The 17,526-nt window shown below is 40.5% G+C and overlaps 1 protein-coding gene across 3 annotated transcripts in view; it reads right to left on the bottom strand.

The window, feature by feature from the left end:
- LOC139537260 (teneurin-1-like) overlaps positions 1-17,526 on the bottom strand; it is a 184,481-nt gene that overhangs the window by 86,713 nt on the left and 80,242 nt on the right. For all 3 annotated transcript variants that reach the window (XM_071338378.1, XM_071338379.1, XM_071338380.1), the window contains exon 4: positions 2,565-2,808. In XM_071338378.1, the coding sequence (XP_071194479.1) occupies positions 2,565-2,808 (244 nt within the window). The remainder of the gene's footprint in view (positions 1-2,564; positions 2,809-17,526) is intronic.

Here is a 17,526-nt window from a genome sequence, read left to right as displayed (position 1 = left end):
TACCATGGCTGGGAAACTCAATTAAAGGAGAAGCTTTCTTTTTTTACAACCAAATATATTGTTTTATGTAAATAACATGTTACACCTTTTTGGTGATTTCATTTGTTTTTGGAAAACATACCCCGAACATCAAATCCTTTAACTTGTGAATTCAGGTAGCTCTATGATGTAGTGTTCTCCCTACTGATGCTGCTACCCCATGCTTCATTCTTTTCTCAAGACGACATGTCAACTTATTTTAGTCAACAGAAAGAAGTTGTTTACCTCTGATAGGATTGCTTATTTTCAATTTACAAGACATTTATGAAGCACCAAGCACTGTTGGGTATACCAAACAAATGGGAAATAGAAAAATAGGCCAGCGACTCATTTCACATTTCACAGACAACCCTTTAAATAAAAAACAATCTCAAAAAGCAGACAGCATAATTGTCAATCTTGACAAAGGCTCTCAACTTCATATGATTAATTTACTTTTCCATAGTTTTCCTGTCATAGTGGTCTCTCTTTGCATGTTAAACCCCTTTCCTCCATACAAAGCCAAACAAAGCTTGTCATTAATAACAAGCGGGAAATTCTTTGATTGGTTTTGTGTTCCACATCAAATGAAGAGGGGAAGATTTACCTGGTTGCTTGTGGTGTACAGTAATTGAATTTGCCATTTTCTAAGCATGAAAATGAAAGAAGCATATAGAGAGCTCAACTCATTTTAAGTTAATAATAGAGTTTTTCAACCTCTGAACTACCCACAATGACTTTCTCCATTACAGTAAATCTAATGGATTGAAATGTTGTATTTCTGTATTTTCACCTTTGATCTGACAGCTGTTGGCAGCCATCGTTTCTTCCTATCAATTAGGAGTGTAGCCAGAGAGGAAGAGGCGAAGCGAGAGGTTTTACTCAGCTCAAGAAAACAAGGCCACGAAGTGAGGAATTTCTGTATGGAGGTCAATGAGAGGGTCGAATTTGGTCATCAAAAATGTAATTGCTAACTGCTACGTGAGGCTTATTTGATCAAATAGAAGTTTCATAATGGTTAGGTTGTTACGAATCCACTGATATAAGTGCGTATGTAGAATTTAGTCAACGACTTTATATCAGCGTTGTGCCTGTGGTCATAGAGATAGATAGAGGACTCATCATGGATATAGCTCGTTTTAGCCCTGGACATTACCAATGAGGGCTTCCACCATTTTAAAGTAGTCAATTGGGTGGGGATTCCTATGAGTTGGAAGCAATTAGCCAATGAAGAAGAAGAAAATTGGCTACTTTTAAATGGAGATAGCCCCAACGGTGCTGCCAATGCCATCACAGATGCTATAATGGCACAGACACAAAGATGAGTCCTCGATCTATCTCTCTGGCCTGTTCACATGCGTATCTGCCCTCTCATTGGCTAGAATGTTCCCACCTGATCTTGGTCTTCCCGCCTGCCTTCCATCTTTAAGGACATGTATTTCCATTGTTAGAGCGGTCACATGTCTATCTTGTCAATATAATAGACAATCTTTGGTCTAGCTACTAATCCCATTTGTAAGTCGCTCTGGATAAGAGCGTCTGCTAAATGACTTAAATGTAAATGTAAATGTAATCTGTCACAGTCTGTTCTGTTTCAACTGCTTTCATCTCCCATAATCTACCAGACCAAATAGAAGAAAAATAAACAAATGATCTCATCTGGCAGACTAGTTTTAATGCAGGACAAAGATCATTCTTACGCTAAAAGGGATAAAGGTCACATTTTGGAAGCTTGGAATTCACACAAATGATCTAGCCCGGCAGAGACAGGCACAGTTTAAAATTCTGGGGAAGTGATCACAAGAAGACAAGCCCGTTCATAAAGGGTGACCACTTGAAGTGGTTTTCTCTTTGGATGTCCGTTTAAAAATGAAAAACCCTCTTTGGGATGAATGGATACACTTCCAAAAAAGTTGTTGTTTCATGAATTGTCACGTGTGGCTATGCAAACACCTAGTCAGTTGTAGACAACCTTTCTTTTACAACTACAGCAGCAATTTTTATATTAACATCTGATACATTTCTTTAAACGCTAATTGTGAACAGGCTTTTGCTGTGAAAAGGTTTGGAAAGGCCTTGATCTTGAATATGTTCAGTTAACAATGCATCTATTTATGTTATTTGGATTTGTACACCACTTCACTTCTCAAAAGCCTTAGCCCTGAATCTCATCAAAGCAATGTGATTTAGTTATGCACCACCAACCCCTCATTATAAATGTACACCATGATTCATCTCTATCAAGTGTGAATCATTAAAGAAGTCTGAGAGGTCTGTGACTGAAGTCACAGGGGTCTTCTCTGCAACACTTAACTCAGGCCAACAACATATCCATTCAATCGACTTTTCTCAAAGCTAGCGCTATTTTGTGGATCCAAGTTACTGGTACTGCAGTGTCACGGTGATTAAGAACACGGAGGGAAAGAGACCAAGAGACCTGCATGACTCAATGCTGGGGAAAGTATGGCCACAGAGCTGTTATGGTGTCTGCCACACTGTACTGACCCCATTACTAGGCAGGTGAGAGTGGAGGTGCCGAGGCCTACCTGGTCTCCAGGGGGATGTTGCTGTTGAGGGCCCAGCTGTTGTGGAGCTGGCCTCTGTCTCTGTCGGCCGGCTGAGTGGGATCTCCGTCCATCGCCTGGCTCCGAGCCGGCAGGGTGTTCCTCTGCAGTGCCTCAGAAACGTGAGCATGAGGGGCTGGGCGGGCACATGTGCACGCGTGGGGAGGGGGTGGAGGTGGGGGGAGGGGTCTGAAGGTGAACTGAGCTGGTGGACTGCTGGGGAGCTCTGTGGGGAGAAAAGGAGAGAGAAAGCATGAGAAAAAGCGTGAGAGAAAGTGAGAGAGAAAGTGAGAGAGAAAGCGAGAGAGAGTTGAGTCTTTTCTGAGTGGCTTGATAAGCGTCTGAGAGTTTTGTGACATTCCGAAAGCACTTAACATTCACTTTTCCTCAACTTGGAGAGAGCATGAGGGATTTTTTCAGTTTAATTTGCACATGTAACAAGGTTATCATTCCAAAGTACAATTTAGGAAAAAAATCTAATTTTGCAATAAGATCAACCAATGAAAGTGAGAGACAAAAATACAATCAAATCAAGAATACAAGAATAAAGCTATATACAAGGAGTACCAAAATCAAATCAAAGCTTTCTTAATGGAATTAAAAGAGAGCCACGATTGCATTAAATCAATCTATATTTCTAAAGCCAATGAAATGCTTTCCCCACTATTGCTTGTTGCTTGTGTGATGGAACGGTTTTAGTAAAAATTTCCAAAGCAACAGAATTTCCAAATCTTGGAGGATGCAGGTGTCTCATCAGGGCTTGTTCTAGATTAGAAGATGCATGGCTATCCTTCTCATGATGTCTGGAGTGGTTTCAAAGTCAAACTAGAATCAATGGATCCATACTATACTATCAAAAATGTATTGAATCATTTGATAAAACAACGAGGTAAAATATATTTAGATGGATTAAATGACAAAATGTAAAAATGATATTTAATGCCATAAAAAATACTTTTAATGTTTTAATGTGAGTTACAAAACCATCCAGACCTATTCCTGTATAACTACACTTCATGGTAACACAAGCACTTCACATAGGGAACTGTACCACCTCGCTTCATACGGCATTATAGAGCCTGTTTACGATGCTCTAGCACTGCACAGCTGATTAAAATAACCAACTCATCATCAAGTTTTGTTTATTTGAAGCCGCTGTGTAGTGAACGGGGAAAACCAAAACGTGCACCTGGGGGGGGCTCCAGGACCGAGTTTGGGAAACCCTGCTTTACTCTATAGTTATGTGAGTAGTTATTAGTGTCTATGTAGAGGGTACCTTTGCAGAGTGTATTCATAGGAAGTGTTACCAACTTTGTTATCATGATTGAGTTTCCCCCCAATTAGAGAGACAAGTCTGCATTAACTCTTCTCAGTTGTGTATGAAGAGACTAATGACAGATTCCTGCGTTTGGCCTAAGAGGTTGAATTGAATTGTATTGATTTTGTTTGTCTGTGTGATACGTTTTACTCCTGCTTATTATACATCAGCGTTTAGATGCCAAGGATCACATCTAAAGCATTATAGAATAATGCAGATTGGAGTCTGGACCTGCATTAATCTGATAAGAGCACTCCTCTCCATTGATCTAATGGCCATTCATTCAGTTTAATTGTTCAATTCTTCCATCATTTCCCTTTTCAGAGTATTGATATTTACCAGGTAACATCTAACATAATTCTGCAGGTTGAACTCCATCAGATAAGGGGAAATGCTTATTGTAGATGTATGAAGGGTAAATTGGCTCATTCATCCCCCTCCTCTCCCCTGTAACTATTCCCCAGGTCGTTGCTGCAAATGAGAACGTGTTCTCAGTCAACTTACCTGGTAAAATAACGGTAAAATAAAATAAATAAATAAAAAATTGTTTGGGAGGGTAGTTTTCCCACTAAAGAATCCAAGGCTCAAATGGCTAATTATTAAAAAGATCAAATAACATTTGATCAATCTTAATCTTAAAACATAATATGTTGTGATCTATGATCTGAAGAATGCTTTGTAGACCACACACATGACCAGAAAAAATATGTCTGAATGCTATGAGAAGACTAAGAACCACATCTATGCTTCTAACCCTGTAAGCGGCTAACATGGAGAACATCATAGTTTCCAGAATGTATGTCAAAATCTAAACAGACTCAGACAAATAGAAAATTGTTTGAAATACAATATTTGTCTCCAACGTTACCCTAAAAACCCCATGCACATGTTTCCAAAGCATTATGTTCAATGTCTCTTGTTTGGCGCTACCACTTACTTGTTCTTTTCCAGCTTGTTACAGAAAACCAAGCCTTTGAGGTGTAAACATGAGCCTTCGAGTACTCAGAGGAACAGTACGTACACTTCTGAAAGGTTCTTCAGAAAAAGCCTTCATTTTGAGATTGCTCTCTAATCATCCAGTATGTTCCAAAGCCAGGCCATAACATGGCCTCAATTTACCACAAGTGGCTTAAACTCCATTTCCAGGAATTTCCTTCCGAGCGCGTGCTTTCAAGACAAAACCCCTGGCGGGATTGAAAGTGTCTTAAAAGTACACCTGACCTCCTGCAGACATGCTTTATCCTTGAAAAATGTAAATATACTGGGTACACACTTACACATGCATTATTAAGACTAGGTCATTCACTGATCCTCTCTTAGATAAGCTAGCTGCTATAAGTGCTGCCTGACTGCAGCCACTCAGAGTCTGACAACAATACAACACAAAAGAGGCACATTAGAAATGCACTTCCGCTCCTTCGACTCCGCCAGCCTGCTTGTAAGTTGACATTGTTTCACTTTTTACAGACGCCCTTCCTTATAAGTTGTTTATGATAACCCCATGACAGGCTGTCGATTCAGAGAAGAGGTGGGACAACGTAATACTTTAAAACATTATGGTACCATAAAGAAGCCGCTGCAGTGTCTTGAAAAGAGGCCACATTCCATCACAACCGCACTGCAGGATTTACACAGCAGCATAAACATCTTTCATGTCAGTCAAATAATATAGTTGAACAGTTTTGGATGGTTTAGATTGAATAACAACTATGTGCAGTTAAGAGTGCCAGATTGAAGATGAAAGAACTGGCTGCATGAACAAGATCGCTGCGTTAAAACACTACATCAGGTTAGATTAAATCAGGCCAGCGGGACATTGGGCTACAGATCTGAGTGGAGATGCATCTTGTCTGCGGTGTCAGGGACACTGAGGTGTGAGGCTGACCCACTTAGGCCCTGGTCCAGGCAAGAGAGCAGTTTATTGATGACCTTGGCTCCAGAGCATGTGTCTACAAGTGTTATTGCCAGCCTGATTCCTCCCACAGCAATGAGATGCACAAACACACAAAAAGCCAATGGGAACTCTTTTCCCTTTCATTTTGTCAATACAAAACATGATCACGTCGACTTGCAATGTCAATGGATCACTGTTTATTTTTAACAACACAAATGCTTCTGATTTCAAAGAATGGAAAATGCGTGCAAAGAGCCCTGACTGTGTTATACCCATTCTATTTCTAAAAGGGAACCTGAGTTGAGAGGGGAAGCACATTAGCTTCACCTGGAGAGGGGAGAGAGCATGGCTCAGTGTCTCACTAGACATGGGAGAGTACAGAACAAAGGGGCTGGCCCTGCAGTCCTCCTCACCCCACTGCTTTCAAGTGCTGGACATGGTGCATTATGCATGTCTTCAGTACTATTGACATTTCTACTTCGAAACTCACATTCCTTTTGGATATGGAGAGAGATGGGAATGGAGCTATATAAGCGCAAGTAATGCTGGCATTTTCAGCAGACAAATCATTCCTCTCTGTCTGAGGGTGTGTTCGTGTGAGGGTTGGTGTGTGAGGTTTGGCAATGCACCTGACATTTCATAGAAATGCCTCTAAACACATGGCCTATCAGAAAGTTTTTCGATTCAGAGAAAGGCCTTAAATGAAAATGCAAAAGCTGGACTAGCCAGCTGGAGCTAGAGAGAGAGTGTACATTTCCGTGGTGTAGTTTATGTCATCTCCCTACATAAAGCAAGCACCGACTTTGGGCAATTTGAAGATTCAATTTAGTGTGTCCTGGTTTTGCATGGCTACAGATGAGTACTGTAGTATCATCCACAATCTAGGAGGATAATACTGTATATTTCATTTGATGTTGATGTTTATGTGACACCAGACAAAAAGGCAACATTCTAAAAAGATCATAGCAGTATCAAGAAAAAGTTGATAGAAAAGTCAAACGTAATTCAATTGAATATAAAAACCTTAGTTTTATTGCGAAACAACATAAATGTGGCCTTTTACCCGTCTCCTCACCCTTACACATTGTAAGTCTCTGTTATGGCTTTACGATAGCTACAGTCATTATTGACAACAGTTATCTTTTCCGGGGGTTTTTAGCTGCCGAACCACTTATAAAAATAGAGCGTTAAGTAAAAATGTGAATTGAAGTGATTCAACAATGGTGCACAACAAACCTGCTGGCACCAGCCACATAACCGTAACACTGGAGCTTAAGGGATGTTCAGCTAGCACATATACGGTATCAGACTGGGACTTTGCAAAACACATGAGAAAGCTCTTAATGCCAAAGGCTTTAACACAATTTCTTTCACAGCAGGACCTTCTATTATTGAAATTGCTCTCAGCATATAGAAAGGTATATCAGCCAGCCACAATGAAAATGCCTGGTGTTGAGTAACACCGCCGAGGCTAAACACACACAGCACTCAGGCACTCTAGAAGAGCGGCTCCCATTCCCCTACCCCTCAGAGGCTACTGCAATAATCTCTGAAAATAAAACCCCATGTATAAAGTACTACCGCAATTACTTCCAAAGGTGGAGAATTTGGAGTAACCTATTCATCTCACACATCAACTATTTTTGCTTTTGGCAACAGTTGTACCATACAGTACCCCTTGCACAATGACAACGTTCATCATTAATGCTTGTGAGGAACATTTTCTTCTGCACAGTCCTTCCCCATGGCTTGGCTCCCTTCAAAAAACAAGCGGAACGCACCTGAAGGGTACACTGTGACGTATTCAATCTCTTCATTAATACATGTTTATTTACAGCAGCTGTCCTTCACAGCTCATAAACCTAAAAACCTAAACTTCCACTCCAAGATATGATGAACCACCGTATAGACACTGTGGATGAGCACTTGTATGCATTGTATGGGAACCATATGGTAAAGGGGAGTCTTACCACTCAGATTGTTGACTGTGGATTGGAGGTCAAGTGAATCAATGTTACTCATGCCTAGCCTGGGTGAGACACAAGACATGAGAAAGGAAAAGGCCTTCTGTTTTTTACAGACCGGGCAGGTTTGTACAGTATGTTTAAACTGAGCAGCAGATTGACAAGAGCACAGTTGGCCTGTTTTATACATAAAATAACTGAAATGTTGGTCCACATACTTGTGTAATCTCTCAGTTGACAGCACGTATTTGCCAACAGGGTCCTTATACGACACTCTCAAGCACCTCTGCCAAGAAAATAGGACTATCCACTTCAGGCATAAATATATTTATTCTCTGGCATAGTTATTCATGGTGGATAATACACAAGAGGAAGAGAGGCAAATACTATTTTATTCCCGCAATTTGACCTTGTCTCTTCTAGCTTGGGCTTGAAAATGCATTTGTTGTAGCCTGGTGCGTGAATGGAATCTTTAAGCGCTTTAATATGGTCCCATTGTAGAAAGTGCTACATGGTTTTACACGCTACACAAGGGTAATGGTATTCCATGAGATTAAACACATGACCCATCTTCTTGAATCAACCTCGGGCACTTCAATCTAACGAGACAACATGGCAACTTAACATTCTGGGGCTGAACTCCAAAAATGATGTTTTGTGATATTTGAATCATTCTGAACCATGACTTCACTCAAAAATATGGGGCTATCACATGGAATCACTGAAAGCACTGTGTCCAATGCAATTCATATAGGAAGAAATGCAGTTGTAGGTCTTGGAAAAATCTGGAATGTCATATTTTCATTATCATTAAATAAGTATTTATTTGTATTTAAAACCTGACTGTTTGTTTTAAGCGTACACCACTGAGGACCAGTAGTGATTTGCTGAAGGCCTGTGGGCACCATGACATGGTTTAATGCTTTATGGTGCAACATGTCAAAAGATAACCCGTTATTGGAGGCAAATGGACAATAATTACTTAAATCATGTTTCACATATAGTAGCTTTTTCAAATGAGTATGCCACGATATCTGGCTAGTTCACTGACCAGACGCACACTGTGATTCTATTTGGAGCTATGACAGGGATATTCACAGATTATCTGTGATTGTGAATGATAGGACCCAGCACATACCCATAAATCTGACAGCAAACTAACATCAGATCTTTTACAACCAGGAGGCCGTCATTCAGCTTCATCGTGGCTCACATAATCTCTTTACATCAGGGACTTATTCCTAATGCAATAAAGGCAATACAGAACAGAGCCAACGTTGAAATAGTCCCCGGTTATTGTCTATGGATCCGATTGTAGACACGGTTGTAATAATTCAGGTGAGAAAAATGTGTTTCGTACCAGATGGTGCAATGGTGATAAAGTGTCAACGCTGGCGGCTCGAGTATTGATCCTCTTTTATAAAACGATATACAAAGGTCAGAGGAAGTCTATCCATTTACCCTTAGCACGGATAGATTGGCAGACACAGAGGCCATTGTGTGGAAGCCCATTTGACATGAATTGGTGTACCATGTTGTTGTGTGGCCAGTAAATTCTCCTTTCTTAGATTCATAGCCTCGTTTTATGGGCAACCCTTTCTGTATACTTATCTGATCTGACATGCATTACTTACTGAGCCAGCTTATCTTGGCGGTGCACACGCACAAACCCTGCACTTTTCACACGTTAATGAAAAGCACGACTAGGAGGGATCATAAAATCAGTAAACTGCAATACACAAACCCTATCAAATCCTATCAAACCCTATCAAACCCTAACAAACCCCATCAAACTCTATCGAACCCTAACAAACCCTATAAAATCCTATCAAACCCTAACAAACCCTATCAAATCCTAACAAACCCTATAAAATCCTATCAAATCCTAACAAACCCTATCAAACCCTATCAAATCCTATCAAACCCTATCAAATCCTAACAAACCCTATCAAACCCTAACAAACCCTATCAAACCCTATCAAACCATATCAAACACTATCAAACCCTATCAAATCCTAACAAACCATATCAAACACTATCAAATCCTATCAAACCCTATCAAATCCTATCAAACCCTATCAAATCCTAACAAACCCTAACAAACCCTATCAAACCCTAACAAACACTATCAAACCCTAACAAACCCTATCAAACTCTATCAAACCCTATCAAACCCTAACAAACCCTATCAAACCCTGTCAAACCCTATCAAATCCTATCAAACTCTATCAAACCCTAACAAACACAATCAAACCCTAACAAACCCTATCAAATCCTATCAAACTCTATCAAACCCTACCAAACTCTATCAAAGACCAATCTGAGTAATCAACAGGAATCATTCAAAACGTCATAAGATTGATCCATACATCTCTTCTGAGGAGCATTTGGGTGAAACAGCCAGGTTAACCTTGACTACTGGATCCAATGTCATTACTGAACATGAGCATTTGCAAAATGGATGGAGAAGAAATGGAAGGAAATACTTCATTGAACTATCAACAAATGTCAGTCTCTCTCTCTCTCTCTCTCTCTCTCTCTCTCTCTCTCTCTCTCTCTCTCTCTCTCTCTCTCTCTCTCTCTCTCTCTCTCTCTCTCTCTCTCTCTCTCTCTCTCTCTCTCTCTCTCTCTCTCTCTCTCTCTCTCTCTCTCTCTCTCTCTCTCTCTCTCTCTCTATCGCTAAGATAGTTAAAAATGCAAAGCGCTTGCCAGGAGAATGTCACTGTGGTTCTTACACCTAATGAGATATTCAAGATACAAACACATTACCAGTCTTACATTTGGTTACTTTTGAGGTTAGCGAGCTAGCCATGCAGCTAATTAAAGGATTCGCTTGGGAAGGAATGACTTGAGATAGATACTGTTTTGAGACAGAAGTGCACGCTCCACAAGCTTGCATCCCAGATTAGCATTTGAGATTTTGATTAGACACTCATGGCTCCCATCTCTCAAATGCCAGTCAGGAAGAGTCTGAAGGTTACAGTATGTGTCCACACGGGTGGCTGTGACTTTATTTGTAGAAGGAGTACAATAGAGAGAAAGTGCACTGTACAAACTGTACAAACCACACCACAGCCTGGTAATTAATTCAATTTTCTCCATACCTTAGCCTCGTCGTTAATTCAAGAAGAAACACTGCACTAGAGAGCTTCAAAACCCCCAGCAATACAACAGCTTCTGACAGTTTCTGGCTGTTACCAACATGTACACAGCTGTTGTTTCCACAGGGTCTGTCATCTCAACACTTATTTATTTCCTCAGTTTATTTGACTTTATATAATCAGCTCATACATTTTCTTCTCTATGTATTCAGAAGGTTTCTGAATAGCCTCCTATGAGGACGGAAACACACTCTACTATCCCTTTGCTCTGTGGGAATAGGAAAACATTGTGAGAAAGCAACCCAAATACATGGTCCATTGTCCATCAGTAGCTTTGGCCTGCCCATGAGGTAGTGTGTACAGTAGGACAAAAATAGAACGTCTTCTTAGTCACATCCTTGATGTATCTTCAAAAAACAAGGAGAGATAACAAGAAGAAGAAAAAAAAGAGCCTGTGATTCAGGCAATTAAAAGCAGTATTGATCGGTGTTGCCTGCTCTGTAGTGGTCTGCCTAACTGTGCGTGTACCAAGTGTCCCTGACAGGGCAGACTCAATTGGTCTCCTTTCTGTCCGATGGGATTGGCAGGCCTCACGGCACGCCTGACAGAAGTTGACACCATATATTACTTTATCAAACCATTATTCACCCTCCATTAAAAGAGAGAACTTAACTGACTTCCCACGAGGCCCCTACAGAAGTGACAGCCATCCATGGCGAGAGATGACAACCTTGCTGTTGAAGGGCAGAGCTGTCAGCAGCTGAAACTATGCCACATCTCTCTTAGGGCTTATGGCCCTCCATGCTTCTTAAAGGAGAGTGGACAGCAGAACAGATAGGCTATATACAGTAGTAGGGATCATGCATGCTTTTCGAAGGGGAATAGACAGCAGGACAGATATGTAGCAGAGGATAATGAGTCGGACTCCCAATGGACACATGCTTCCTGGCATGACACCATGCGACAGGGAGGCCATCCCCAGTGTAAGCACAGTTTAAGGGTGCATGGGGATCGTGGAACAGCTGTTAGACTGGCTACACATGATCTAGGTCCCAATATTTGGACCTGGGGTATTGTATAAGCCTTATGGTGGGGTCCAAATTCAGTTTCATCAAAATGAGGTGACATAACAATGGGGATGTTACAAGATTGAGAATCAGCATGTGCCAGCATGCATTCATTATCACAATGCTAACAAAGGGTCAGCACAGTTCAGCCGGTACATTTATATACTCAGTCTACCCACGTCACCTTTGATTTGCTGATTTAAAATAGTGTGTGTTGCCAGGAGATGGTTGTTGCACAATCTTTTCAATAAACAGTTTCCCAATAATGTACATTAACTGAATCTCTACAGACGTCAACAATCAAATGAAAGAGACTGATGATAATTATGTAAAGAGCCTTATGAAAGACCATTGTGAAAAACACAATTCAAAAACAAGGCTTACTTCCTGTCATTTTCATGGTGAGCAATTATCTGAAAGTGCATTTCAAAACAATTTGCGGCTGAACTGCATTCCGCCTAGAATAGAAAGCTTTCCTCTTATAAGTTCCCTACTGGGAACATGTCTCAGATTATTTATTTTTTTAAGTCTTAGATTAAAGTGCTTGGTGACAAACAAACTGCAAGAAGTGCAACAGAAATGTAACAGGTTGTTTGATTGATTGAGACAATGCACTGTGTTGTCTGTTTTAACACATTCTGGATCAGAGAGCCACCGAGCGTTCGGTCAGGGCTGTCACCCAGGGACCTTACTGACACAGAGTGCTAAGTGTTTTCTTCTGGTGATGCTCTGTTGAGAATGGAGACACAACCATGGACCAATCTGGGATATCTTTGATATTACTGAGGACAGTTTCCCTTAGAATTCCAGCAAGGGTAGCTGCAGGGATGGCCACTAGAGAGAAATATGGAAGACAATAAGGGGCCTCTTCAGACTAGAAATATCTGCTCACCTCACCTGTGAAGTGCTATTCCAAATACACACTTATTCAGATGATTAAAGAGCTCCATTTAGAGTTGAGAGAATGTGTCCGTTTTTCAGTTCAAGAGTCCTCAAGTAATTCCATGACAAAGTGTGTGCCTTTGTTTCTATCAGTTGGATTTGGTTTGGGTAAGGTAGCCAGAGATATCTGTAATGCCAGAGAGATTAACATTTAAATACTCATGCTGCTCATTCTATTGTGGCCTTTGCAATACATATCAACGTTTCCTTGATTTGATCGATGCAGGTAAAGATGTGCATTTTCCTATGTTTTGATTGGCTGGTATATTGAACACCAATCAATTAATTATAATCCTAATCTCCCCTCATGAGCACAAATCTTAACCCAAGGTCTCTGTGAGAGTTACACCAGTAAGGTGGGATTTTTGTAAAATAATAGGGGGTGTTTCCATGAAACACCAATACAGTTTACATTAATCTAAAATCGAAACAAAACTCTCTGAAAACAATTGTTGGCCATCAGTAGGAGAATATTAAAAGAGCGGAAATATTTTTTTCCTTCCAGATTCATTGCTCAATTTACAATTGGCCCTGCCATATCTGAATATGAAGTATCAAACAATAAACTAAATACAATAAACAAACATCTCAATTTGAGAAACAATTCCCTGAAACATTCAGTGAAAATGCTTGAACATATCAAACCTATCTCTGGTTTCCATACTTCCTTTTAACCTGCAGCTTTCTAGTGTTGCTGAGCTACATTTCCTGTCTACCCAAATCCCTCTTATCTGAAATGATGTCCCCATGGGGCCGCGGTTTAGCAACTGTGTTGGTATCCCACTGAAGAAGGCATCAAGTTGTGCAGAACTTCTTTTCCCTTCAATATCAAATGTGTCACATAAGACAGGAAAGTTATCGGGACAAGCACTGAGCGATTCCACAGCATGTGCTAAATACATATTTTTGACATGACACAAGGGAGTTGTTCTGCTGATACCTTCGGAGACCAGCGACACCTTTTCATGCCATGTAGAAGATGGATTCTGGAAGCAGATTTTTCCAGATCGTACTGCGCGAGCACATTTTGAGCAGTAAACAATGCAAACCTTTTGTGATTCTAAATGTGGCAATTTACTAGAGATAATGAATGCAGAATGTGGATGGGAGTAGAACACTGGTAGCCAGAGGACAATGAGTTGGAAGTAATGCAAGTCAGCTAACTATTGTTGTGCAGTAGCTTACACCAGTCATAAGAGCATGTGGGTGTGAGCATTATCCATGTACTGGACAGGAGGACTGATCAAATGAACAATAACAGGTCATCTGTGGTATTATGTCCATGACAGTTTAATCTAAATAGGGTTTGCTGTATGCTCTGCTGAATTAAATCTATGCAGGTGTTCCAGACACTGCTTTGGTTCATTGTGCTTCAGAATAACCCAACAGTATTTTTTTCCTGACTATTTCAAAAAGGTGTTTTTTGCTGAGTTTGATGTAGTGATCCAGTCCTAACTGAGTCTTATTCAGCACATTTAGTTATTGCTTGCTTTTCTAAAGTCTACCAACCTTGCCAGTAGGCATGCCAGCTAAGATAGTTGGACAAGATAGATACTCTAACTTGGTTGCTAGTTATGAGGTTGGTAAATTGGGAACCTATCTGGGCTAGCTAAAGCCAACTTCATAAAATAGATAAGTGGCTAGTAGTATTACAGAGAAACAACAACAAAACATTTTATACTGAACAAAAATGTAAACGCAACATGTAAAGTGTTGGTCCCATTTTTCATGAGCTGAAATAAAAGATCCCAGAAATGTTCCCATATGCACAAAAAGCTTATTTCTCTTAAAATGTGTTCACAAATGTGTTTACATCTCTGTTAGTGAGCATTTCTACTTTTCCAAGATAATACATCCACCTGACAGGTGTGGCATATGAAGAAGTTGATTAAACAGCATGATCATTACACAGGTGCACCTTGTGCTGGGGACAATAAAAGGTCACTCTAAAATGTGCAGTTATGTTACACAACACAATAATACCACAGATGTCTCAAGTTTTGAGGAAGTATGCAATTGGCATGTTGACTGCAGGAATGTCCACCAGAGCTGTTGCCAGAAAATTGAATGTTCAATTCTCTACAATAAGCTGCCTCCAACGCCGTTTTAGAGAGTTTGGCAGTACGTTCAACCGGACAAAAAGCTGCAGACCACGTGTAACCACGCCAGCCCAGGACCTCCACAATCCGGCTTCTTCACCTGAGGGATCGTCTGAGACCAGCCACCCGGACAGCTGATGAAACGGAGGAGTATTTCTGTCTGTAATAAAGCCCTTTTGTGGGGAAAAACTATTTCTGATTGGCTGGGCCTGGCTCCCAGTGGGCTGCGCCCCTACCCAGTCATGTGAAATCCATAGATAAAGGTCTAATGAATTTCAATTGACTGATTTCCTTATGAACTGTAACTCAGTAAAATCTTGAAACTGTTGCATGTTGCATTTATATTTTTAAGTATAAATAAAATAAAATAAATAAAACTGAGGGGGCACGTGCCCCTGTGCCCCCTGTGGGCATGACGCCCTTGTGTGTGTCTGTGTCTTAAAGAAACGCATCAAACGTATCCCAATTTGGATAACCTTTCCAGTATTAAAGTCTCAGAAATCAGTGGGAGACGGAGTAGAAACAAGAGACGAAAACATTTCTCCATATCTCATGCCATTTTCAAAGCTATATTTACTTCCACACTAAATAATATTTGTCTATGTAGTAATAGCTGGAGACACTGTTGTCTTCACAGTATTCAATAAACCACTTAGAGGAAGGCCTACCTACATTTTCACTATATGAGAAAAATGTATAAGATATAATGTGGATGTCTTGTTATACATATAGAAGAAGAGATTTAATATAAGCGCCATTCCACTCGATAAAATAACGTCTGGATGGAAGTGACAGAATACCAAACAGCATAATTTGTAGTCAGAGCGTGAAACACAGCAGACCATGAGGACACAACACCAAGACTCAATGGACTGCATTCCACCTTCAGACACACTACATGGTATGCATATGTGAATTCTGATGTGACCTCCACTCTCTAACATCCAATACATCAAATTAGAGGTGCGGTTGTTGACCTTTAGAATGACTTAAGAAACAGAGTGAAAATTAAGTTCCTGGTTAGAACACAGAGAATGGTGGACCCAACCTTGAGTGGAGACAGGAGAGAACCCTTTGGATGCAGAAGACAGAGAGGAACAGGTTCATAGATTAAGTCTAAAAGAAGAGATCTATCATGCCCCCCCAGGAGGTCATCCGGAGGCCCCTACCTATCAGGCCTAATTGCTGGGAGCGATTCCTCTTTGCGGGGAGGAAGGCTAGGCTGTACCCCTGGTCAGGGAGCCGTGTGCTGGGGCAGGATTAATGGACTGGGAGTCATGGCTTCGTCACGGCGCAGGGTAATAAGCAAATCTCACATCCGTCAGTCGAGGGAGCCCCCCAGTCCCCGAGCCCCGCTGTGCTAAGCTTTTACAAAGCTCCTAGGAGTCCTTGGGCTGGGGCGAAAACGCATTAGCGTGTACTCGCCTCACAGTCACACTCCTCACAGCAGTCGATTGGATTTTCATGAGATGACCGCGCTCGCGCTCAAGTCCCCCAAATGTTTACTTTGATTTTAAAGTCTTACACCATTTGATGGTAACATCCATTCTACATGGGGAAATGGGTTATGGTAATCTAGGATGAAGACTATTGCTCTCATCATAGTGTGAAACCACACTGGTTTCTGCGACTGCACTTTGTCTCAGTGACTGCAGTTTAAGAATCTGAATGCAGAAGGAGATATTCCAATTGAATGGTATCAGCTATTAGACCAACAACTATGACAGCATCCCTCTCAGCAAACACCATTTGTGCTATGTAAATATTTTAGATGCAGTCAGTATACCAATTAAACTACTGTAGCACCGTCACCTTAAATCTAAAAGTACATTAAGGTATAACAGCATAAAAAGTTATTCAAAATAATAATCTGTTTACTATGACTTCACACTGGAAATACATTGCTACAAAATATCTAATCAAGGATATTAGAAAGTAATACTTGTTTAGGTTGTAGTGCTTATGTAAATAGTAATCTCATGAAATACCAAATGGGGTACAATGGGTTGAGTCAACATTGTTTCATTGTTATTTCTCCATACCTTTTCATGTTTACAGTTTCTCTCTCAATTCAATCCAAAAATAGACAAGGTTTCATGGTTGTTAGATTTGAATCTAATTCATGTTTGTTGACAGCTCAATCAAAAAATCTAACAAAACTGGATGTTGATCATTCTTTATGTCTTTGCCTGGTGGGAAGGGGGAGGAGAATACAGGCAGGGAGAGGATAATATAAAGAGAGCCATGTCAAGGAATACAATCAACCACTCAATCTGTATCAGTACTGCTAGATGTTTGCAATGACAGCCAACATAATTACAATACGGAAGCTAAATTGATCAGGACAGTAGAATCATGGAGCTTGTAGTCCGACCTGGCCCATACATAAAGATTGAATTTATAATTTATACTTCTTCTACCACTAGACACTTCTGTTGCAAAAGGCCACTAAAGGTATTTGTGCTTCAACTCCTGTATTATAAAAAGTCAATATAAAACAACACACTTGGATCTAACAGTCAACTCAGATCCTGGTATATGTTGTGATTGGTGTGCACT

This window comes from Salvelinus alpinus, chromosome 13 (genome assembly GCF_045679555.1).
Source record: "Salvelinus alpinus chromosome 13, SLU_Salpinus.1, whole genome shotgun sequence".
Lineage (NCBI taxonomy): Eukaryota > Metazoa > Chordata > Actinopteri > Salmoniformes > Salmonidae > Salvelinus > Salvelinus alpinus.
The sequence above is the reverse complement of the archived record's forward strand: the minus strand, read 5'-3'. Positions and strand labels throughout refer to the sequence as shown.